Source organism: Bos javanicus, chromosome 22 (genome assembly GCF_032452875.1).
Source record: "Bos javanicus breed banteng chromosome 22, ARS-OSU_banteng_1.0, whole genome shotgun sequence".
In the NCBI taxonomy this organism is placed as follows: domain Eukaryota; kingdom Metazoa; phylum Chordata; class Mammalia; order Artiodactyla; family Bovidae; genus Bos; species Bos javanicus.
This window is the reverse complement of record NC_083889.1, coordinates 54161489-54185272: the sequence shown is the minus strand read 5'-3', so window position 1 is coordinate 54185272 and position 23784 is coordinate 54161489. Positions and strand designations below refer to the sequence as shown.

General features: G+C 45.2%; 2 protein-coding genes across 2 annotated transcripts in view; one reads left to right on the top strand and one right to left on the bottom strand.

Annotated features, from left to right (window-relative positions):
• Positions 1-6970, bottom strand: part of CDCP1 (CUB domain containing protein 1) — a 56634-nt gene extending 49664 nt beyond the window's left edge. The window contains exon 1 of the mRNA XM_061397053.1: positions 6750-6970. Within this exon, the coding sequence (XP_061253037.1) occupies positions 6750-6831 (82 nt within the window). The 5' untranslated portion in view covers positions 6832-6970. The remainder of the gene's footprint in view (positions 1-6749) is intronic.
• LOC133235500 (cytochrome c oxidase subunit 6B1-like) lies at positions 1170-1664 on the top strand. The gene has a single exon (XM_061397054.1). The coding sequence runs from the start codon at positions 1193-1195 to the stop codon at positions 1520-1522; it is 330 nt and encodes a 109-aa protein (XP_061253038.1). The 5' UTR covers positions 1170-1192; the 3' UTR covers positions 1523-1664.
• Positions 6971-23784: the final 16814 nt, after the last annotated feature.

Sequence of the window (23784 nt, the reverse complement as noted above, 5' to 3'; positions counted from 1 at the left end):
CCCTGTAGGTCATCACAGAGTCCCAGGCTGGGCTCCCTATGTTATAAAGCAGCTTCCCACCAGCTATTTATTTTACATATGATAATGTATGTATGTCACAGAGTGAAGTAAGTCAGAAAGAGAAAAACAAATACCATATATTAATGCCTATACATGGAATCTAGAAAAATAGTACTGATGAACCTGTTTCCAGAGAAGACATGGAGATGCAGGTGTAGAGAGCACACTGGTGTTTACAGCCTCCTATGAGCAGGAAATAAACATCTATTGTGTTTGAGCCATTAGACACATTTGGGTTTGTGTTACAGCAGCTGGAAGTGCGTCACACCTTAACTATTAGACTTATCAGGTAAAAAGTCACTAAGGATCCATCAGCCCTCAGTGCAAACACTTCACCTGGAAGCTGTCAGAGCCCAGGCGCATCTTCAGCCTTCTTGATACACAGTGCTCATGGCATTCTGATCACATAACCAGAGGTGAATATTTGAAAGGAGATTCAAAATATTTCCCTTGTCTAAAGTTTATAATTAGTTTCAACTGGAAAGAATAAAGAAAGGAATAAATTGCAGGCTGGGGGCGGTTAAGAGCTTGTATTCTGAAATTAAACTGCCCAGATTCACAGATGGCACCACCACTTATTAACTTACTCCACTGTTACTTACTTTCTTCCATTTGCTCTGTCGTTTTCTAGATATGCTAGTAAAGAATCTGCCTGCAATGCAGGAGATCCCGGTTCGACTCCCGGGTCGGGAAGATTCCCTGGAGAAGGGATAGGCTACCCACTCCAGTATTCTTGGGCTTCCCTGGTGGCTCAGCTGGTAAAGAATCTGCCTGCAATGTGGGAGACCTGGGTTTGATCCCTGTGTTGGGAAGATCCCCTGGAGAAGGGAATGGCTACCGACTCCAGTATTCCAGCCTGGAGAATTCCATGGACTATATAGTCCATGGGGTTGCAAAGAGTTGGACATTACTGAGCAACTTTCACTTTCTGTACAAACCCCAGTAGCTCCTCATCCAGGAATTTCAACTACAGATAAACTTGTCCATATATCCAACCAAATCAACTGCAAAGATGGTCACTGACGCTCAGTGTATAGAGACAAAAGATTGGGAACAATCCATTATAAGCTGCTGATTAAATATAATATGGTATTTCCATGATGAGGACCTCTGTACAGCTCTCAAAAAGCATATGATAGTCTTTGCTGAGGGTCACATTGAGCTTCCAGCGACTTCAGGGGCATCTTTAGGAGTCAGCACTATGGCAGAAGACATCAAGACCAAAATCAAGAACTACCAGTCTGCTCCTTTTGACAGCCACTTCCCCAACCAGAACCAGACCAGGAACTGCTGGCAGAACTACCTGGACTTCCACCGCTGTGAGAAGGCAATGACCGCTAAAGGGGGTGACGTCTCCGTGTGCGAATGGTACCGGCGTGTGTACAAGTCCCTCTGCTCCACATCCTGGGTGTCAACTTGGGACGATCGCCAGGCAGAAGGCACGTTTCCTGGGAAGATCTGAACTGGCTCCATCCCACCTCCTCTGTCCTCCGTCCTTCTCCCCAGGGTAGTGAAGGGGGACCTGGGTACATGGAGATCCCCACCCTGGGATCCTGAATCATGGTATAACTAATAATAAATGCTCACTGGAAATGTGAAAAAAAAAAAAAAGCATATGATAGCTCTGTATGTTTTGCTATATAGTGAGCACCAAAATGGATTGCTCAGTGAAAAAAAATCAGGAAACATATGGGATACATCCTCCACTATATACTGTATTTCTGCTCCTCTTTGTGCAAAGAAGGGCAGTATATACATTTGTTAACTTCTACATGCTCAGGAACAATGCATAAGAAATCACAACTGCCTCTGGGAGGAGGCCTGGGGTCAGACGTAGAAGGGGACATACTTCTTTCCTCCCACAGACCATTTTGTGCTATTTGAAATTATGTTACCAGGAACAGACAATTATTTTTCTAAGCACAGCTTTTAAATATTAACAGTAATACACATTACCATATGATCCAGCTATTCCACTTCTGGGTATTTATCCACAGAATACAAACACACTAATTTGACACATGTACCAAATGTTTACAGCAGCATTATTAACAATAGCTAAGATACAGAAACAACCCAAGGGCCCATCCATGGATGAATGGATAAAGAAGATGTGAGACAGACAGACACACACACACTGGAATACTACTCAGCCATAAAAAAGATGAAACATTTTGCCATTTGTGATAACATGGATGGATCTTGAGGACATTATGCTAAGTGAAATAAGTCAGATGGAGGAAGACAAATACTCTATGATTTCATGCATATATGGAATATAAAAAACAAACAAAAAACCAAAATAAATGAACAAATCAAACAAAAACATACATTCAAAGAACAGAGTAGTGGTTAGCAGAGAGGAAGGGATGAGGGGTGGGGACACAAATGTGGAAAAGGGGGTCGATTTTACAAGGAGGGATAGAAAATAAACTTTTAGTGGTAAGCATGCTGTAGCATGGGCTTCCCTGGTGGCTCAGCTGGTAAAGAATCCACCTGCAACACGTGAGACCTGGGTTCAATCCCTGGGTTGGGAAGATCCCCTGCAGAAGGGAAAGGGTACCCACTCCAGTATTCTGGCCTGGAGAATTCCATGGACTGTATAGTCCATGGGGTTGCAAAGAGTCGGACATGACTGAGTGACTTTTACATGCTATAGGATATACATAAGTTGAAATACAATGCTGTATACATGAAATTTACATGCTATAAACAAATGTGATCTCAATAAAAAAATACCACATACACATTTCTAGAACAGATATGAACACAGCACTCAGTAAGTGCTGATTTTTTAAAAAATGAAAGAGGGACTTCCCTGGTGATCCATTGGCTCAGACTCCATGCTTCATATGCAGGAGGTCCCAGTTCAAACCCTGGTTAGGGAACTAGATCCTACATGTTGTAACTAAGACCAAGCACAGCCAAATAAAGAAATATGTACATTTTAAAAAAATGTCTGGCGTGCAGACAGTCTCTAAGATGACCAGCAAATGCTGTCTTGAGTCCCACTGCACATAGCGGGCATGGTGCACTGGTGATGTAGCATCTCAGCATCACTACATACCTGCTGGGTAACCCTGGGCAAGTTACTTCACCTCTCTGTGCTCCTCTATTCCCAGGGTTCTAGGAGTACATGCTTGAAGAAGGAGAGCTAAATGACTCTTGATTTATATTTTCTCAAGAGGAAACAGCTGAGCTTTTATTACGCAAACACTGTGTCATCCATCATAGTTATTTTTGGCCAATGTCTATTTAGGAAACATGTATATTTACATCTCGAAACATAACACAACACCTTAAACAAAATATATGTTGTACACAGAGGCAGAATGTCAGGATCTAGTGGAGATTCTCTGAGTGCCAACAAATGGGGGTGCAAGAAGTTATTACACACAAAGTAACTGTCTACAAAGAGCCACATAAACGTCTTGCAATTTGGAAAGGATGTCTTACACGTTTTACATTTAATAGAATTGGCTGTTAATTATATATTGGTATCTCCCAGTGTTTCATTATGCTTTCAGAAACTGTCGGGGGTTTGGGTTTTGTGCAATGGGATGTTACAGTTTGTCCCACAAGAAATAATGAGACATAGGGCATCAGTGAGTGTTTTCACGTAGAATGTCTGGTTTTTAGGGATGAATTACTGATGTTAAGTAATGGGAGATGCTTACACATAAAATACTCAGAAGAATGACCAGCACAGAGAAGAAGCTAAATGTGTGTTAGTTACTACAAGTAGCACTTAGTAATTTAAAAAAGAAAAACAACACTGATGTACTGAATACAAACCCAAGGTTACAAAGAGGTGAGGGAGGGAACTTGGCTCTCCTTGCCTGTTTCTCTGGAATACTGCCAGATGCCCCGGAGAAAGTAATGGGTTAATTACAAGGTGGTAGGAAGAGGTCTGAAATAATTTGATTGTGGAATAATTTTTACAATTTAGAATGATAATGAAAGGGTGTGAACTTTTCTTAATCACCCAGGTGGAGAGCCTTAGCACTGTATCATCCCCTAGCATTCCACCCATCTTGACCTCAATCATGGGTCCTTCTGACCAGCAAACTCCCCTTCTCCTCAATCCAAACCAAAGCCAGCCCCACTGAGCAAAATCAAAGCTGAGGCATGGGGTATAAGAATCTGCCTGCCAAGCAGGAGACATGGTTCGACCCCTGGGGTGGGAAGATCCCCTAAAGAAACAAATGGCAACCCATTCCAGTATTTTTACTGGGAAAATCCCATGGACAGAGGAGCCTGGTGGGCTATTACAGTCCATGGAGTTGCCAAGAGTTGGACACAACTTATCGACTAAACAATAACAACAATATATATAGTACTTAAAACATGTAAATAATTTCAACTTCCTTTCCCCACATTGATAGCTTGGGAGAACCCCTAGAAGAATGTTGAGGAGGAGCACAGTCCGGTCATCACAGACAAAACGCTGGCATCTGAGGTGAAGCTTGAGGCTGAGGTGAGCACCCGGGCACATCATACAACCAGCAGAGCAGCGGTCTCTGACTGTCTCACACAAATCTGTTTGGGTGTTGGGGAGGCTTGGGGGAGGACCCAGCAGTTCTGCCAGTTACACATTCCAGACAACAGGCACCAGCTCCTCATTTGAATCTGAAGAACGACGAACTCACACACTCACCCAGGTTAAGAGAACACATCATTTGATGTCTACTCATACTTATGGCAAGAATCAATGGTAGCGAGAATGGGGTCACTGACCCAGATTCTGGTACCTGAGTGGTTCTTGGAAAGCCACTAAGTTGAGGTTTTAACAGGATTATTTTAACTTAATCAGCCCTTCATTCTTAGAAGTGGGGGAACTTGTAAGAATACCGAACTCAAACACACCCCACGGCGATGTCAACTTTCCTTTACAGTTCCATCTGTGCAGTGACACCAACTTCATTTTCATTCAGAAGAGTATTAAGAGAGTTCAGGGATTTATAAAATAAATCCACTATGCCAGGCTCTCTGATTTTCTCCGTCTTTTCAGGACAGACTCTAGAAACTTCTGGGCAAAGCAAATGTACTCTGCCTGCTTCAACCAAAAAGACACAACCATTAGTTCAGCCCAGTGATGTGGCCTCACAGGTCTAGTTCCTGAGAACACAGGAGGGATTTAAGAAAGTGAAAGGGGCAAGTTCCTGGGCTTCCTTGTATTTAGACAATGAACGGTGAGACACTGCTCCAACAGTTAATAACTTCCTGGAAAGAACAGGCTCCACTGGAAACCAAAATGGCAGCCTCCCCAGGCCACAAGTAGGAATCAGACACGTTAACAGAAGCCAGTTCAGGACAGTCTGTCATTGTGATCAGTAATGTACTGATGCCTTGATTTACATCATATTCTTACTGGAGTTCTCAACTGTTATCACACACAACCAGAAACATCTCAGACAACTCCCCCGAGTTTCAAGACGGCTCCCAAGTCTGGTGGGCACACTTTTTTTCTCATACACACGTTTACACCTATTCATTTGCTAAGTTACTCTTTATTCTTAAACAGACTTTTTTCAACGGAAATCTTGAAAACTCAGTCCTAACTTACAATAAATACAGTAAATACGCGCACAGTATGTTCAATATCCCATCTACTGTGCAGTTAATATGTCGCCTGACACCGCTGAGGAAAAGAACCAGGAAGCTTTCCCGTCTCGAATTTGTCATGATGGCAGTTGCCGGAACGCCCAAGTTCAACTCATCCGCTTAGTTCCATTCTTTTTAATTTCCTCTAATTTGTCTGCCTGCCAAACGCAAACGTCCCCTCAGATGCAGCAAAGGGTAATAATTAAAGATCGCTTCCTGGGTAGTTCTTTCCAAAGGGGGGAAAAAAAACCACCACACAAAACCTGTAGTAGTCTCAGGGAAGGCTTCAAATCAAGTCCTTACGTGAGGAGACCAGGTATTCATGGTGTAAATACTTCCAGGGCCCGCAGGGCACCTCCCCGCGGGCAGCCGGGATGGGGGCGTCCCTGCGCGCCCCCGCCCCGCCCCCACCGGAACTCCGGATCCCCCACAGCGCTGGACCCTCCCCTCCGCCGACCCCCTTCCGCCGTCAGGGTCCACCGCCCACAGGTGCGAGGGCCCGGGCTGCCCAGCCTCCGCGGCGCAGGAGCGCTTTCCTTGTGGAATTCGTGTTCCCGAACTTCGGGACAGCGAGAAAATTCCGGGCGGACAGGGGGGAAACGAGGCGAAAGCTAGGATATGGTGACGCTTAAACCACTGTTTCGTTTCCTCGCCCGCGTCTCTGGCCGGGGCGCTGAGGTAGGAGGGTGCACCCGAGAGGGAAGTTTCTCTCCTCACGGCCCGCCCGGCGCCACCAACAGCCCAGGTAGAGCGAGCGCGCGGCGCGCCGCCTCAGCGAGCTCCCCGCGCCCGACTGCCGCGCGCCCTTCCCTCCTTCTCCCTCGGCGCCCGAATCGGGCGCCCGACCGCGGGGCTCCCCGCGTGCCAAGCGAGGCCTGCGTCCTGGGCGAGGTGGCGCGGAATCCAGGAGGGCACGGCCACCGCGCCCACCCCGCTCCGGCGCCGGGCAGTCCCGGGGACCCCCGGGACCGCGCCGCCCCCGCCCCACCCTGCACCCTCGGCAACCCGCGCCCCTCTCCGCCAGGCGCCGGCTGGCGGGCGGTCGCGACCCTCAGCGCTCAGCGCCCCTTCAGCGCCGCACTCACCCACTCCGCGGGGCAGGCGCGCGGCGCCCAGCAGTAAGATCCCCAGCAGTGCGACCGCGACCCCGCAGTTGAGGCTGGCCATGGCTCCGAGGCGCCTGGGCCTCGGCGGGGAAAGCGACTGTGGCCCGTGGTGCAGAGTGGCGGCCGCGGGCCCCCGAGCCTGGCATCCGAGGCGCTGCGCTCCACCCCAGCTCGCTCACCTGCGCGCGGGGCGGGCCCGCCCAGGCTCCGCCCAGCGCCGCGGGAGCACGAGCTGGCCGGCTCAGTCCCCTCCTCCCTGTCCTCCTCCCCTTCCTGCCTCCACTCCCGCCTCTCGCCTGGAGCACTGGGACCGGTAGCCACCTTCCCGGGGTCTAGCCGCCGTCCCTCTCCTGACTTTCTCTATAGGGGCCAAAGTCGCCCTTGGGGAAGACACTTGCCCTCCTTTCACTGTCTGGGAGACACTGAACGGAGGCCACTGTGCAGCCCTTTTTCCGGGGAAATCAAGTCTGTGGAACACCCAAGCCGTGGCTTCCGCCTCTGCTTCCAGATTTGGGCTACAGGCTTTGGACTTTTAAGGCCGATGCTACTGGTACTCTTTTCAGAATGATGAGCCCGCAGCCAACCCCAGGCACTTCACGGACAGTGTTTCTAATGCTCACAGTAACCCTTCCGCAGAACAGATGAAACAGACACCCAGTTACGCAACCTTCCGAAGGTCCCCGGGCCAGTTAGTAACTTGCGGAGGCAGAATTTGATACCCCTGGAAGGGGTTTGCACAACCGGAGTTGCTTCGTTTCATTTCTGAAGACTGAATGAAATGAGTGAATACTGGAGGCTGGAGAGGGCCCTGAGGAGAAACCTGCCATGGGGCCCCTTCCTTGAATTCTGAACAGTATGGCCTGAGGCATTTACTGCAATTATTGGGCTGTAAATGAATGACCCTGGGCCTCTTTCCCTCCTCCCAGCTGCCTTTCTTTGGTTTCTGAGGTCCTGTGGATTCTCCTTCCCCTCTGCAGGCCACACACCAAGTCCAGGGTCACAGTGTCACAAGGAGAGACAGTGGATGGTTCAGGGACTCTCAGCTAGCAGACCAGGGTTCTATCAGAATGACTCCAAAGGCCCCCGTGGGCCTGCCTGTGCCGGTGGGCAGCTAGCAACTTGGCCAGGGTCACCCAGAATAACCTGGAAGCAGAGTACATGCAAGAGCATTGGTCTGTGTCCAGTTCCCACTTTTTTTTTTATTCTTGGGAAACAGCTTCTCCAGGCTGATTCTACTCTTATCAGGAACAGGGGTGAGAAACCATCTCTTAGGAGAGTCATCCCCTTCCTTCTGTGTGTCTTCAGTGATGAGAATAAAGCAGCCTCTGTCTACAGGGAGCCCACAGTTCATGAGGGATGCAGGGCTGTCCGGGCTGTGGACATGACTGCTCCGCCCCTCCTCCACCTATGGACTGTGAGCTGAGGGAACATGAGTTTACCTTCCAGTTACTTAGAAGACAAATGAGGAAGCTGAGGCCTAGAGGGAAGGAAGAGGATGAGAAAAGTAGGGAGGCTCTTGGTTCTCCCCAAGAAATTGAAGGCAGACTCATCAAGAGAAAAAAATTATCAGAAAATCTAAACATCCTTTAAATATGTTTATGCTGACAGGAGAGTAAAGCAGATTTTGTCTGTTTTCCTAATTGTAAGCAGGCATATATACCCCAGCATCTTTTCATAGCGTCCCTAACTCCATTGTTTTTTATATATGATGATGGTGATGATGATGATAATATTGATAATAATAATGGAGTGGCAAAGAGTTGAATTGAAAATACTAGAAATATTTTGTGATAAGTTTAAGCCTAAGCAACAAGTTATCTTTTTACTGTCTCATTTCTCCGAAGTTTAACTGAACTCTCTGGAAGAGTGAAACTGGCTGCGCTGGGTCTTCGTTGCTGCTCATGGACATTTCTTCTTTGAGGCAAGAGGGGGCTACTCTCCAGTTGCAGCACGTGGGCTCAGTAGTTGTAACTCACGGGCTCTAGGGTGTGGGCTGAGTAGTTGTGGCACACCAACTTAGTTGTTCTGAGGCATGTGGGATCCTCCCAGATCAGGGGCTGAATACATGTTGCCTACATTGACAGGCAGATTTTTAACCGCTGGACCACCAGGGAAGTCCTAAATGAACTTTCCATAAATGACACAAGAGTCACTAAGTCTCAGATGTGAAGGATTGGTAGTAGTTCCAGATAATGGCAAGTGAGAAAGAGTCAAGGAAATGAGGAGGCATTTCAGCACCCTTTGCAAGACAACCCACCTCTGTAGTTGAAATCAAGATGTCTTGAGGCAATGGTTTGGTTCATGGAAGAATGTAAGCAAAGCTTTGCCAAATTTTGGAAATGTCTTCTCTTTACAAACTTGCCTGAATGGAAGGAATCAATTTTTAAAAGTTATTTCTGAACTGAAAGAAATCCAGGCAGCTGCAGTCTGTTGCCAGAGAAAAATGACATTGAAAGATGAGTTTTAAAGCTGTTGTATTTAATTTTGAACCCTCTGTTCAGTTCAGTTCAGTTTAGTTGCTCAGTCATGTCCAATTCTTTGCGACCCCATGGACTGCAGCATGCCAGGCTTCCCTGTCCATCACCAACTCCTGGAGCTCTCTCAAACTCAAGTCCATTGAGCCACTGATGCCATCCAACTATCTCATCCTCTGTCGTCCCCTTCTCCCCACACCTTCAATCTTTCCCAGCATCAGGGTCTTTTCCAATGAGTCAGGTCTTCACATCAGGTGGCCAAAGTATTGGAGCTTCAGCCTCAGCATCAGTCCTTCCAATGAATATTCAGGACTGATTTCCTTTAAGATGGACTGGTTTGATCTCCTTGCAGTCCAAGGGACTCTCAAGAGTCTTCTCCAACACCACAGTTCAAAAGCATCAATTCTTTGGCCCTCAGTTTTCTTTATAGTCCAACTCTCACATCCATACATGACTACTAGAAAAACCATAGCTTTGACTAGATGGACCTTTGTTGGCAAAGTAATGTCTCTGCTTTTTAATATGCTGTCTAGGTTGGTCATAACTTTTCTTCCAAGGAGCAAGCATCTTTTAAGCATTTTTGACCCCTCTGGAAACCCTACAAAAGCTACAAAGCAGGGACTTTTTTTCCCCCCTTTGGTAAAAAACATAAGCCTACAAAGATGAGGGGAGCAGACAGAAGACAACAGCCTCTTAGAAACTGGAAAGCAGATGGGTAAGTAGAAACTGTAAGCCACTGGAGGGGAAAGTTGAGAAATAAACAAACAAACAAACAACCACCACTAAGGAACTGGCAGCAGAAGGTATTGTGTAATGGGAGAGTGAAGAAGGGGCTAAAACAATGAAACCTGGGAGAAAGCTGAAAAACTATAGTTCGATCTCTGGAAACTGTTCTCCATTTCTCCTGGCTGGGCAACTGCCCCTAAGCAGAAATCTGAAGCATTGTTTTCTGAAGAGGTTGCAACTGAGGAAACTGGGCTGAGGAGTGCTGGGCATAGCTGTAGGCTTAGGAGACATTCTGGAAAATAGGTAGATAAAAGGAACAAATGTATTCCTTATGCTTAGTTCCCTAGGTGCCTGGCCCCGGTTTGCCCCTCAGACTCCAGTAGTCTCAATTCATACTAGAGATGGAAGGAGTCTTCTGGAGAATCTGACAAGCTTGAAGAGAAACACCTAAAGACACAGACATTTATCCCCATCAAGAGGCTAACCAGATTCTTCCCATGACATTCACAGCTGATAAGCCCCACCAGTTAAACTTTTTGATCTCTCACTTTTAAATATGACCAGACAGTAGGAGTTTATGACATCTGAGGAAAGCAGCTAACATGATAGAGTCAAAACCAACCAACCAACCAAACAGAAAAAGGCACTTGGAGAAAAGACAGAGAATAAAACAAAACAATTGCTACCTTCTTTAGAAAAATAGCAGACAACAGTGTATTTATGCTGTAGGGATAAGGAGTAATAAAAAAATGAATATTCAGGGACCTACAAGAGTTCTTAGAAAAAATTGTAAATGACAGTAAATATTAAAAAGTAAATAGAAAAATTGAAAGATTTCCCAGAAAGTAAAGCAAAAAGATACAGATAAAAAGTAGGAGAGAAAAGGTAAGAAAATTAGGGGTCTAGTTCAGGGGCTGTAACGTGGATAGTGGGTTTCACAGATAGAAATAGCAGATTAAGCAGAGATATCATCATCAGTAATATAATTCAAGAAATTCCCCAGGTCTGGAATGACATGAGTTTCCCGATTTAAAGACTCATGGTGTGTCCAGTACAATGGATAAAACAGGCTCACATCAAGGCACATCACAGCAAAATTTCGGGAGCCTATAAACAAAGAGAAGAACATTTTATAATTTCCAGGGTCTTATGCAAAGAAACAAAAATCAAACTGGCTTTGGATTTCCCAGTAGCAGCACTGGAAGCTGGAAGACAATGAAGCAATACCTTCAAAATTGTGAAGGTATAATAATTTCCAACTAAGAATTCTATATCCAAGCTACCAATTAAGTGATAAAGTAGAAAAAGAGCACTTTTAGACGTTCAACATCTAAAACAGAAAGAAAACCAATAAAACCTCCAAACAACAAACTCCCACACACCTTTTCTCAGACAAATACTGGAAAATGTATTCCGTTAAAACAGGAAATGCGTGAGACACAGAGAGGAGTGGATACAGGTTTGTGGGGCTGAACTTAATTACCTTAAGAAAAAGAATACAGAATTACAAATAGAAAGTCAAATGTGAAAAGTGAGTATTTATTTATAATAAGGAAAGAGATGACAACAAATCACAAACTTGAAAAAGTTGAAAAATGCCCTGCTGCTGCTGCTAAGTCACTTCAGTCGTGTCCGACTCTGTGCGACCCCATAGACGACAGCCCACCAGGCTCCCCGTCCCTGGGATTCTCCAGGCAAGAACACTGGAGCAGGTTGCCATTTCCTTCTCCAATGTATGAAAGTGAAAAGTGAAAGTGAAGTCGCTCTGTTGTATCTGACTCTTAGCGACCCCATGGACTGCAGCCCACCAGGCTCCTCCGCCCACGCTATACCTCAGGCAAGAGTACTGGAGTGGGTTGCCATTGCCTTCGGAAAAATGCCATAAATGTCACTAAATCTAGGAAGCAGTGTGATATCTCTAATATGAGTTCAGTTCAGTCACTCAGTTGTGTCAGACTCTTTGCAACCCCATGAATCGCACTCAGTTCACTCAGACTCACGTCCATCGAGTCAGTGATGCCATCCAGCCATCTCATCCTCTGTCATCCCCTTCTCCTCCTGCCCCAAATCCCTCCCAGCATCAGAGTTTTTTCCAATGAGTCAACTCTTTGCATGAGGTGGCCAAAGTAGTGGAGTTTCAGCTTTAGCATCATTCCTTCCAAAGAAATCCCAGGGCTGATCTCCTTCAGAAGGGACTGGTTGGATCTCCTTGCAGTCCAAGGGACTCTCAAGAGTCTTCTCCAACACCACAGTTCAAAAGCATCAATTCTTCGGCGCTCAGCCTTCTTCACAGTCCAACTCTCACATCCATACATGACCACAGGAAAAACCATAGCCTTAACTAGACGGACCTTTGTTGGCAAAGTAATGTCTCTGCTTTTCAATATGCTATCTAGGTTGGTCACTGGTCCAGTATTCTTGCCTGAGGAAGTCCATGGACAGAGGAGCCTGGAGGACTATAGTCCATAGGGTGGCAAAGAGTTGAACACAGCTGAGCAACTAATGCTTTGACTTTTCATAACACTATATCCTTCATTTGTTCATTTCTTCAGGTCATACTACGTCACTGATATATGTATCATTTCTTCTGGAACTGTCAAATTTCATGACAAAATGCATCAGATAAGGTAAGATACAATCTTGATGTATTGTGATGCATTCAGCATATGAATTCATACACAGAAATGCAGTGTCTCTAGAAACATAATGTTGTGCCATGCAGAGTACAGAAATTCTTACAAATTCTATGTGTGATTCTTACTAAAGAGCAAAGTAGTGTGATACATTTATAATTGTATATGCTGCATTATTCATTTATTTCTGGCAGAAAAAAATCCTTCATTTTTTATAAGACATTCGAACTGCATGTTATGCTTAATATTTTAGTTTTGATAGTTGAAAGAATTTTCCAGACTGGCTTCTTTGATTCTTCCTCCTCCACTATCCGCATGCTTCTGGTTGGGTACTGTAGGACAGATTCATCATATGATACCACTTCTGACCTTGCTCCTTTTGGTCACCTCATCTGATGAGTCAGCCCAGTGGGTCTGAGGAGTATTTCTAGAAGACACTAGTACAGCATGAGTGCAAGCAATGACCCAAAAGTGACTATGAATTATGTCCCACTAAGATATCCCACTAACTCCCAATTAAATGTATTTCCAGTTCAGCTTCTCCTTAGCCGGATCCCAAATTGCTCATAGCCACTCAGTGCTGCATTGCATAAAGGGAGGTGGGATGGAGGGGAGGTGGAGGAAAAACTCTTTTGCAATTGAAATACATGCCTTTGCGACTATTACAAAAAACAGGAGTAGATGAGCATGTGCCTTTAGAAGGATTGCAGTGTTATTTAAGCTTTCTTATCTTCATGATTTATTTGCTTCTGGACACAAGAAGCACAAAATCCACCTCAAGGGAGAGGTAAGGAATGCCCAGGCTGACATGCACTGTGCTTAGAGAGACGGGAGTCCAGATTTAGTCAAGTTGTAAAATGTATGGCCAAGGATTATGGGAGCCCCTTCCAGGTGAACTGATGGACAGAATAAAATCAAATGGAGACATACATTTTATTGATGAGATCCTCAACGGTGTTTGGCCAAGATGTACATAATCCACACCTCAGCACACCTGTGTTCTTCAGATGCACTTGAGCCACACACGGCTGAGCAACCAGAGACAAGGAGCCTGACCATGGAGTGACACACCAGCCTCAAGGAACATACTCCCTTTTCAAGCTTCTGTGATTTGCAGCTTCCAGTCACTTGTAGCGGAACCTCGTCCTTAGGCCAGCACTAGAGATATTTCTCGTGCCGTGGAATGTTAAGGGAAAGCAGACCCAGTGATTCGCTGCAAAAAGGAATTTGACCTAAATGAGCATGGTGGAATGGCTTAATGACTACCACTGTGATTCTGCAGTCAGATGTCCTAGATTCAAATACTGGCTCTGCAACTTACCAGCTTGTGCAACTCTATATGTGCCTTGGTTTCCTCAGCCACAAACCAGGGCTATGAGAGGATGACCTTCAGAGGGTGTTGTAGAGATTCATGAGATAATATGTGCATAGTGCTTGGCATGTAGTAAATGCACAATAAATGTGGCCAAGATTGCTTTTGCCATGGGGGTTGGTGTGAAATGAGAGGGTTTCAGCTTGGTTGGGGTGGAGGGGAGAGCTCTGGAGAGGTCTGGAGACCAACATCTTCATGATCTCATTCATGCATGAAAGCATCAGTTCCCCAAGACAGGAAGTTGCCTCTGCTTTACTCATCTGGATGTTCTCAGTGCTAAAAACGGTGCTTGGTACAGTCACTGCTCAGCAGATAGTTGGGCAATGAATGGATTCATCAAGCTGATGAATGTGTGGATGGCCCTGCTAATCTATCCAGCTGAGCCTGGGGATCTTATTAAAACTTGGGACCCTGAAAAGATGAATGCAAGTTGTTCATTTTTAAAAGGGCCGGGGGGCAGCTTCTAGAAAGAGGTCATTATGGCCCAGGCCAGGTGTCTGGCAGCAACCCTGGTCTTATGGGACTGGCCAGTGTCTGGTGGGCCAAGACTTCATCTGGTTTAAACAGAGGGGTGGAAAGAATCTGTCTGCATCAGGCAGCTTCTCTGAGACTTTGCTTTCCAGGCGATTAAGCAAATTAACAAAGTGGAGATTCTTTGGGAGCACAAACAGCCCTTAACTGTCACTTTAATGCCAACCACTGTTTCAGAGAGAAAACGTCCCAGTCACAGCTGGGGCAGAGGCCCCTTTGTGAGCATTGAAACAGAGGAGCTGGCTGTGGTCTGGGGATAAGATGGGTGTTCCTGGTTTGCCAAGTCATTTGCCCAAAGGGGGAGCCACCTGGTACAATTTCAGTCCTGGGATGACAAAATAAGGAAGATCCTCCAGAAGTAGCTAGTCAGCTGCTGCAGACTGGGGCTGAGTGAATTTGAATCCGAGTGACTCAGGAAGTCACCAGCAGGCTGCCAAGCACCTATGTGCTCGCCCCACGGTGCCTTGAAGCCATGGAGTTCCCAGGCTCCATCACCTCCCTGGATCATGGCACCTAGGAGGTCAAGGTAGAACGACAGAGGGAGAAAAATGAGGAGCAGGAGACAGAGCTCTCCCCTCCTGCCTCTTCAAGCCTGTGTAGTCAGCTCCCTGTAAGTCTGGCCCACAGGGTGAAGAAATCCAGACCCTGCCCCTCCCTGGATATGACCCATATCCACATCAGGCCTGAGCCTGCCAGCCTTGCTTCTTTCTTTTCTATATTTTCACTTGGAGTGTGGGAGGAAGATGGTCTTTAGAATACCTTCAGAGATTGTTCTTCCCCCAGGAGAGGGAATTGAGTCATAACCATTGAGCTGAAGGCTTGGAGCTCATCTCGTTGTTACCTCTTGATAGATGGAGTCACAGAGAGGGGACGTGACAACATCAAGCCACCCAACATGTGGTGTTCAGGGCAGAAGGAAGCCAGGCGTCCAGCCAGGAGCCCGTGAGCTCTCCTTCTTAAAAAATCCTGGTCTAACTCTGCCAGCATCCTCATTCCCACCGCTCATTCACCCGCTCTGACCCTCTTCCTTGGCCGCTTGGCCTCCACTCTCAGTGCTCTGCTGAAATGTTTCTCTCCAGAATAGCCAAAGCCCCTCCCCGTGGTCACACAAGGTCTGGTGATGGGAAGGTGGCTTCAGAAGGAGGAGGGGATGGGGAAGCAGCGTAGGCTAAGGCTCTGAGACTCCCCTAGTCTAGGACTGGTTCTGGAGCTGGATGGGCAAAGACACAGCTAACTCAGCAAGCCTGGAGCCATTGGTCACAGACTTTGCCTGCAGTGCCCTCCCACACCACTGAGAATCCAATCCGTATCCTCAGGAGACTCACGCTTCACTTGTGCAACCGTCACTACCATCTGCCGCCAGAGCATTTTCATCTTCCCAAACTGAAACTCTGTTCAGAAAGTCCCCTACATAAGAATAAGTTCTGCTCCAAGAGTGTGTTCATAAGTCCAAGTGGTTCGTAAGTCCACCAAAGTTAGCCGAGGTACTCAACTAACACAGTTGACTATGTAGTACTGTACCGTAATAGATTTATAATACTTTTCACACAAATAATACATAGAAAGCAAACACACAAAAAATAAAACATTTAAAATCCTACAGTACATTACCTTGAAAAGTATAAGAACTGGCATACAGGGGCTGGAATTGAACATGCAAGAAGAGTTACTGATTGGAGGAGGGAGAGAAGGTGAGAGATGGTAGAGCTGAAGGATCATCAGCAATAGGAGACAAAAGGCAAGCTGCAGTTTCACTCATGCCTGACGTTGATGTCACAGGTTCTGGTTCCTTGCTGGATTCAACTCTATCTACCTTCTTGAAAAAACAATCCAGTGATGTCTGGATAGTATTAAAAGCTCTTTTTTTCTCTTCATGTCAGTACCTGCTACAACACCACTGCTTTTATGCTTGCTTCCAGACATCCTGGGCTTGAAATAAAAATATTACCCTACTGTACTCTATATAGTTCTGTACAGTAAAGAACACAAAAGCACAACCATGACACATGACAGTGTACGCCAGACACCTGAACTTGCTTATGCGATTGGACATGTGAAGGCACGATCGTGTCTTTGAAGCTTGCAACTTGAAGGTTCATGTGTAAGGTACTTACTGTACTCACTAAACAGCTTCCTAGTCTCCCTCCCCACAGCCCCTGAGCAACAATTATTCTACTTTCTGTCTCTGTGACTTTATTATTTTAGGTACCTCATATAAATGGGATCATACAGCATTTGTCTTTTTGTGTCTGGCTCATTTCACTTAGCTTAATGTCTCCAAAGTCAATCTATGTTGTAGCGTGTGTCAGAATTTCCTTCCTTTTTATAGTTGACTAATACTCCACTGTGTAGATACACCACATTTTGTCTATCTCTTCGTTCATCAGTGGACATTTGTATTGTTTCTGCCTTTTAGTTACAGTGAATAATGCTGCTATGAACATGGGGGTACAAGTATCTATTTGGATCTGTTTTCGGTCCTTTTGTTTACATAGCCAGAGCAAAATTTCTGGATTGTAAGGGGATTCCCTGGTGGCTCAGCTGGTAAAGAATCTGCCTCCAATGTGGGAGACCTGGGTTCGATCTCTGGGTTGGGAAGATCCCCTGGAGAAGGGAAAGGCTACCCACTCCAGTATTCTGGCCTGGAGAATTCCATGGACTGTATAGTCCACACAATCTCATAGAGTTGGACATGACTGAGCAACTTTCATTTTCACTTTCAAGGTAACATCAGCACCTCCCTGGTGGCTCAGCGGTAAATAATGTACCTGCTAATGCAGGAAATTCGGGTTAGATCCCTGGGTCAGGACGATCCCCCTAGAGAAGGAAAAGGCAACCCACTCCAGTATTCTTGCCTGGGAAGTCCCATGGACAGAGGAACTGCTGGGCTATAGTCCAGGGGGTCGAAAAGGGTCGGGACTTGACTGAGTGCCTGAACAACAACAAAGACAACAACAATGCCGTCGTCACACCTCCAACTGAATGGGTGATGGGGCCTCAATAGCATCAAAAATCTAGTCAGTGTTCAAATTTACAATCGTCTCATCAAAATCGTTTTTACTGTTTTAGTTTGATTCAAAACCAAAACATGGTTCATGTAGGTTCATGTATTGCAGTTGATCAGTGTGCCTTTTGTTTAAAATAAAATAAACTCTATTTTGGAATAATTTTATATTTACAGAAAAGTTGCAAAGTCAGTACAGAGACATCCCATGTACTCCGCACCTAAGTAGCTCTAACATTAACATTTTTCATTACATGAGACATTGGTCAAAACTAAGAAATGAACACTGATACTTTACTAGTAACTAAACTCTCAACTTTACTGGGATTTCACCAGTTTTCTCACTAATACCCTTTTTCTGTTACCACATTCCATCTTGGATACCACATGGTATATGTTTAGTTATCATGTTTTCTTAGGCTCCTCTGCTCTGTGACAGTTTTTCCTTTTTCATGACCTGGACAGTCTTGAGGAGTACTGGCCGGGTATCCTGTAGCAGGTCCCCTACTCTGGGTTTGTCTGAGGTTTGTGTCATGATCAGACTGGGGATGTGGGTTTGGTAATGACAGCACAGAGGCAGAGTGCCCCATCACACCTCATCAGGGGTGGGTAACAGCCACAGGACATCCCTGGTGATGCTCACCTTCCTATCTCGGGTAAGTAGTGTCTCTTGGCTTCTCCACCATGAAGTTACTATCTTCCCCTTTTCTTGCTCTATTTCTTGCAAGTGAACCAACATTAAGCCCATGGTATGTCTTCTAAACTCATTTGAATCAAGATTCCCTTATCTCTTATTTTTTCTCAAAATGTATTTATTGAAAAAACTGGGCTGTTTGTCCTGTTTCCTTTGCCCTGTGTGGTTCCTATAAGCTGGACCTCAAGGTCTGATCTGCCTCATGCTTGATTTTTTTCAGCAGGGCCACCATAGGGATGGGGCTGTGGGCTTCAGTCAGGAGGCAATGACTGTCTCCTTTTTGTCATGTTAGCAGCTACTAATGCCCAGTATGTTACCTCAATTCTAATGCCTTTGCTGCTAAGTTGCGTCAGTTGCGTCTGACTCTGTGCGACCCCATAGATGGCACCCAACAGGCTCCTCCATCCCTGGGATTCTCCAGGCAAGAATACTGGAGTAGGTTGCCATTTCCTTCTCCATCTAATGCCTTTAGAGTCCTCAAAACTAAGCGTATCATGAATGTAATCTTTCCTACATGAAGAGAGTTCCTTTTCCTCCTTCATTACACACAGCAGATCTTAGCAAATCAAAGATAGTACCCATGGTAAGAAACATTATTGTTTATGTACAACTAAGAAAAGAAATGCAAAAATAAAATGGCTGTCTGAGGAGGCTTTACAAATAGCTGTGAAAAGAAGAGAAGTGAAAAGCATAGGAGAAAAGGAAAGATATAAGCATCTGAATGCAGAGTTCCAAAGAAGAGCGAGGAGAGATAAGAAAGCCTTCCTCAGTGATAAATGCAAAGAAATAGAGGAAAACAACAGAATGAGAAAGACTAGAGATCTCTTCAAGAAAATTAGAGATACCAAGCATACATTTCATGCAAAGATGGGCTCGATAAAGGACAGAAATGGTATGGACCTAACAGAAGCAGAAGATATTAAGAAGAGGTAGCCAGAATACACAAAAGAACTGTACAAAAAAGATCATGACCAAAATAATCACGATGATGTGATCACTCACCTAGAGCCAGACATCCTGGAATGTGAAGTCAAGTGGACCTTAGAAAGCATCACTACGAACAAAGCTAGTGGAGGTGATGGAATTCCAGTTGAGCTATTTTAAATCCTGGAAGATGATGCTGTGAAAGTGCTGCACTCAATATGCCAACAAATTTGGAAAACTCAGCAGTGGCCACAGGACTGGAAAAAGTCAGTTTTCATTCCAATCCCAAAGAAAGGCAATGCCAAAGAATGCTCAAACTACTGCACAATTGCACTCATCTCACACGCTAGTAAAGTAATGCTCAAAATTCTCCAAGCCAGGCTTCAGCAAGACCTGAATCATAAACTGCCAGATGTTCAAGCTGGTTTTAGAAAAGGCAGAGGAACCAGAGATCAATTGCCAACATCTGCTGGATCACAGAAAAAGCAAGAGAGTTCCAGAAAAACATCTGCTTTATTGACTATGCCAAAGCCTTCGACTGTGTGGATCACAATAAACTGTGGAAAATTCTGAAAGAGATGGGAATACCAGACCACCTGACCTGCCTCTTGAGAAACCTGTATGCAGGTCAGGAAGCAACAGTTAGAACTGGACATGGAACAACAGACTGGTTCCAAATAGGAAAAGGAGTACGTCAAGGCTGTATATTGTCACCCTGCTTATTTAACTTATATGCAGAGTACATCATGAAAAACACTGGACTGGAAGAAACACAAGCTGGAATCAAGATTGCCGGGAGAAATCTCAATAACCTCAGATATGCAGATGACACCACCCTTATGGCAGAAAGTGAAGAGGAACTAAAAAGCCTCTTGATGAAAGTGAAAGAGGAGAGTGAAAAAGTTGGCTTAAAGCTCAACATTCAGAAAACGAAGATCATGGCATCTGGTCCCATCACTTCATGGCAAGTAGATGGGTAAACAGTGGAAACAGTGGCTGACTTTATTTTTCTGGGCTCCAAAATCACTGCATATGGTTATTGCAGCCATGAAATTAAAAGACGCTTACTCCTTGGAAGGAAAGTTATGACCAACCTAGATAGCATATTCAAAAGCAGAGACATTACTTTGCCAACAAAGGTCCGTCTAGTCAAGGCTATGGTTTTTCCTGTGGCCATGTATGGATGTGAGAGTTGGACTGTGAAGAAAGCTGAGTGCCGAAGAATTGATGCTTTTGAACTGTGGTGTTAGGGAAGACTTTTGAGAGTCCCTTGGACAGCAGGGAGATCCAACCAGTCCATCCTAAAGGAGATCAGTCCTAGGTGTTCATTGGAAGGACTGATGTTGAAGCTGAAACTCCAGTACTTTGGCCACCTCATGCCAAGAGTTGACTCATTGGAAAAAACTCTGATGCTGGGAGGGATTTAGGGCAGGAGGAGAAGGGGACAACAGAGGATGAGATGGCTGGATGGCATCACTGACTCGATGGACATGAGTCTGAGTGAACTCCGGGAGTTGGTGACAGGGAGTTGGTGACAGTGGACAGGGAGGCTTGGCGTGCTTCGATTCATTCGGTTGCAAAGAGTCGGACACAACTGAGTGGCTTTCACTTTTTTTCACTTTCAGGTGAATTGCACTTGTTAGAAGTTCAGCCAAAGGCAGAAGTTGCCTGGTGGCTGGATGTTGGGCAGCCGTTGCTCCAGGGCATCGCTTACACCAGCTTTTGTGGTCAGTGTCCCACTGCCTTCATCCTTCCCTGGGACTCAGTTTCCTCTAAGCTCCCTTGTGTTGTTGCTTGGTGTGTGGTCTGCTGTCCTTTGGACACTTCTCAGTGACAACACAGCTTAGTGGAATTCTGCTTCTTCTACATCCTTTCTTAACTACTATAAGCACTTTGTTATAGCTTTGCAGGAAAATACAGAATTGTGGTCATTCCTCTCAAGACTGATAATTGCTACTCTGCTGTTATATTTCTGCCCCACTGCCCCATTTCCCTGCCTTCCTGTGCCCATACTGTTTGTTTCCATACTGAATCAGATTGTCATCTTTTTTGATGATGTTTTAAATGGTAAATAGACCTTGCATGGATAGAACCAACCATGTGTATAATTCAGTGGAAGGTGATGCAGTATGAACACGATAGCCAGGTGGGATTGTGTCCAGGATGGTGACCACGCTGCCACTTGTGAGCAACAACTGTGAGAAGTGCCCACATTACAGAGATGCTGAAAGTTTTTAAGACATGTGTCTGGGAATTGATGAAACACAGTTTCTGGATTCTAGGCTGGCAAGATCCCCCATGTTTTTAATCTGGGTGACCTCCCCAGGCCTTCACTCAGTGTTTGCAATATTTCAAAAATATTTGTGGGAGGAATCAAGTCAACAGTAATCAATAAATATTTATTGTGCATTTACCAGGATCAAGGTCTAGTTGGGATAAATATTTGAGAACCCACACCAGTTCCCTTTCTTAAGTGCTAATTTGCTTTTCTCCATTTCCATCAGAGTTTTGCAGCTGTTCTTGGCCAAGTTGAAATCTCTCACTGCTACCTTGGTAGCCTATTTGTTTCTTTTCCGCTTGAGTAATAAATACACCCAACTGTCTATCCTAGATCTTCTACAAGAGTCCTGATTCCTGTCTTCAGGTCCCTTGAATGAATTTGGGGATCAGAAAACATGGTCATGTCATGACCACCCTCTAGTTCATTTTGCTCCATAGAGTTCTGACAGCTCAGCGGAACATTTGCCTGAATCGCGAAAGGTCTACGTCAGGGTGAACAATTTCCAGTTTCATTCAAGCAGCACTGTCCTTTCTTTTTTACCCACATGGCAGGTAATCGTCTCACTGGATTCTTTCCTTCTTTCTTTTCTTTTATTAATAGGCTTTATTTTTTTTTTACAAGTTTTGATTCACAGAAAATCGAGCAGATAGTACAGTGAATTTCCAAGCATCCCCTCACCCCCTGAGTTTCCCCTATTGACATCTTACATTATTAGTGTGGTACATGTATTACAGATATTGAAGCAACACCAATACATCATTTTTAACTAAAGCCCGTGTTCAGACATCCTTAGTTTTTACTAAGGAGATAGGATCCCATGTTACAGTCAGTTATCATGTCTCTGGAGAAGGAAATGGCAACCCACTCCACTATTCTTGCCTGGAAAATCCCACGGACATAGGAGCCTTTTAGGCTACAATTCATGGGGTCACAAGAGTCAGGCACGACTTAGCGACTAAACCACCACCACCATCACATCTCTTGGGCTCCTCTTGGCTGATACAATCGCTCTTCCTGCCTTGTTTTTGATGATTTTTGACAGTTTTGTTGTTTCTTGCCGAGCTGTGCTCAGCATGCAGAATCTTAGTTCCCTGCCCAGGGATTGAACTTGTGCCCTCTGCATTGGAAGCATGAAGCCCTAGCCCCTAGACCACCAGGAAAATCTCGATATTGACAATTTTGAGGATTCTAGTCAGGTAAATGGACTTCCCTAGTGGCTCAGTGGTAAAGAATCTGCCTGCCAGTGCAGAAGACATGTGTTTGATCCTTGGGTCAGGGAGATACCCTGGAAAAGGAAATGGCAACCCACTCCAGTACTCTTGCCTGGGAAATCCCGTGGACAGAGGAGCCTGGCAAGTTACAATCCATGGAGTCACATAGGGTTGGACACGACTTAGCGACTAAACTGCAATAACAGTCAGTGTGTAGTAAGATGATCCTCTATTGGGATTTGTCTGATGTTTTTCTCGTGGTTAGACTGGGACTATGAGTCTGGGGGAGAAACATCACAGAGGGAAATGACATTTTCATCATATCTCAAGAGTGGAAAATACCAATATGACTCACCACTGTTGATATTAATCTTGGCCACATGCTGGGGTGGTTCTCGTCAGGTTTCTCTCCCTGCCCCCACTTTTCCATATAGGACTCTCTGGGAGGGGGTCCCCAGGCCCAGCCCCACATTAGGGGATGGAGAGTTATAGTCCCTCTCAGTTAGGGTGGAGCTTGGATTTCTTTTTGAGAGCCAACCTCCTGTGTTTCTCATCTTTTCTTCCTTCCCTTAGTCTCACCTCAGTTCCCTCCCAAAGTCTTCTTTCGAGGTCTTTCTTCCAATGTTTGATCTTTTTTCTCTTCAGATTTAGATACTCTTGGGTTTTTGCTCAGTCTCCACATACTCCTCTTTTTCTTAAAAGAGATTTTCCTGAGTTGGCTCTGCAGATGGCCCCTTTTCTGGCACACTCTGGGAGAAAAGGTTCTTTGGACCAACACCCATGGGAAATGCTCATTACTTACCCCTTCTTAGAGACTCGGAGCTCACATGAGCATAATAAAAGGTCTGGCATAAAGAGGCCTGTTTAACTCAAAGTTTTCCCAACCCCATTTCACCCTGAAACCTTCTTACCATAATTCATTGATTCAGAGACATTTGTTTCTTTTCTCACATATTACTGTTTTTGAAATTGGGATGCATCTTACAGATGATGAGAAAAGAGTATGTTTCTTTTTCTTAGAGGTACATGCAATGGTGTGAGCTACACTGATGCTATTTGAGATTTGAGGAAATATAGTAACACGGCACATCTATAGATTATTCTTCAGAACCAGTGGAAAGTGGAAACTGAATTAAGAAACTCAGCCTCTCAGGTCCTCACATT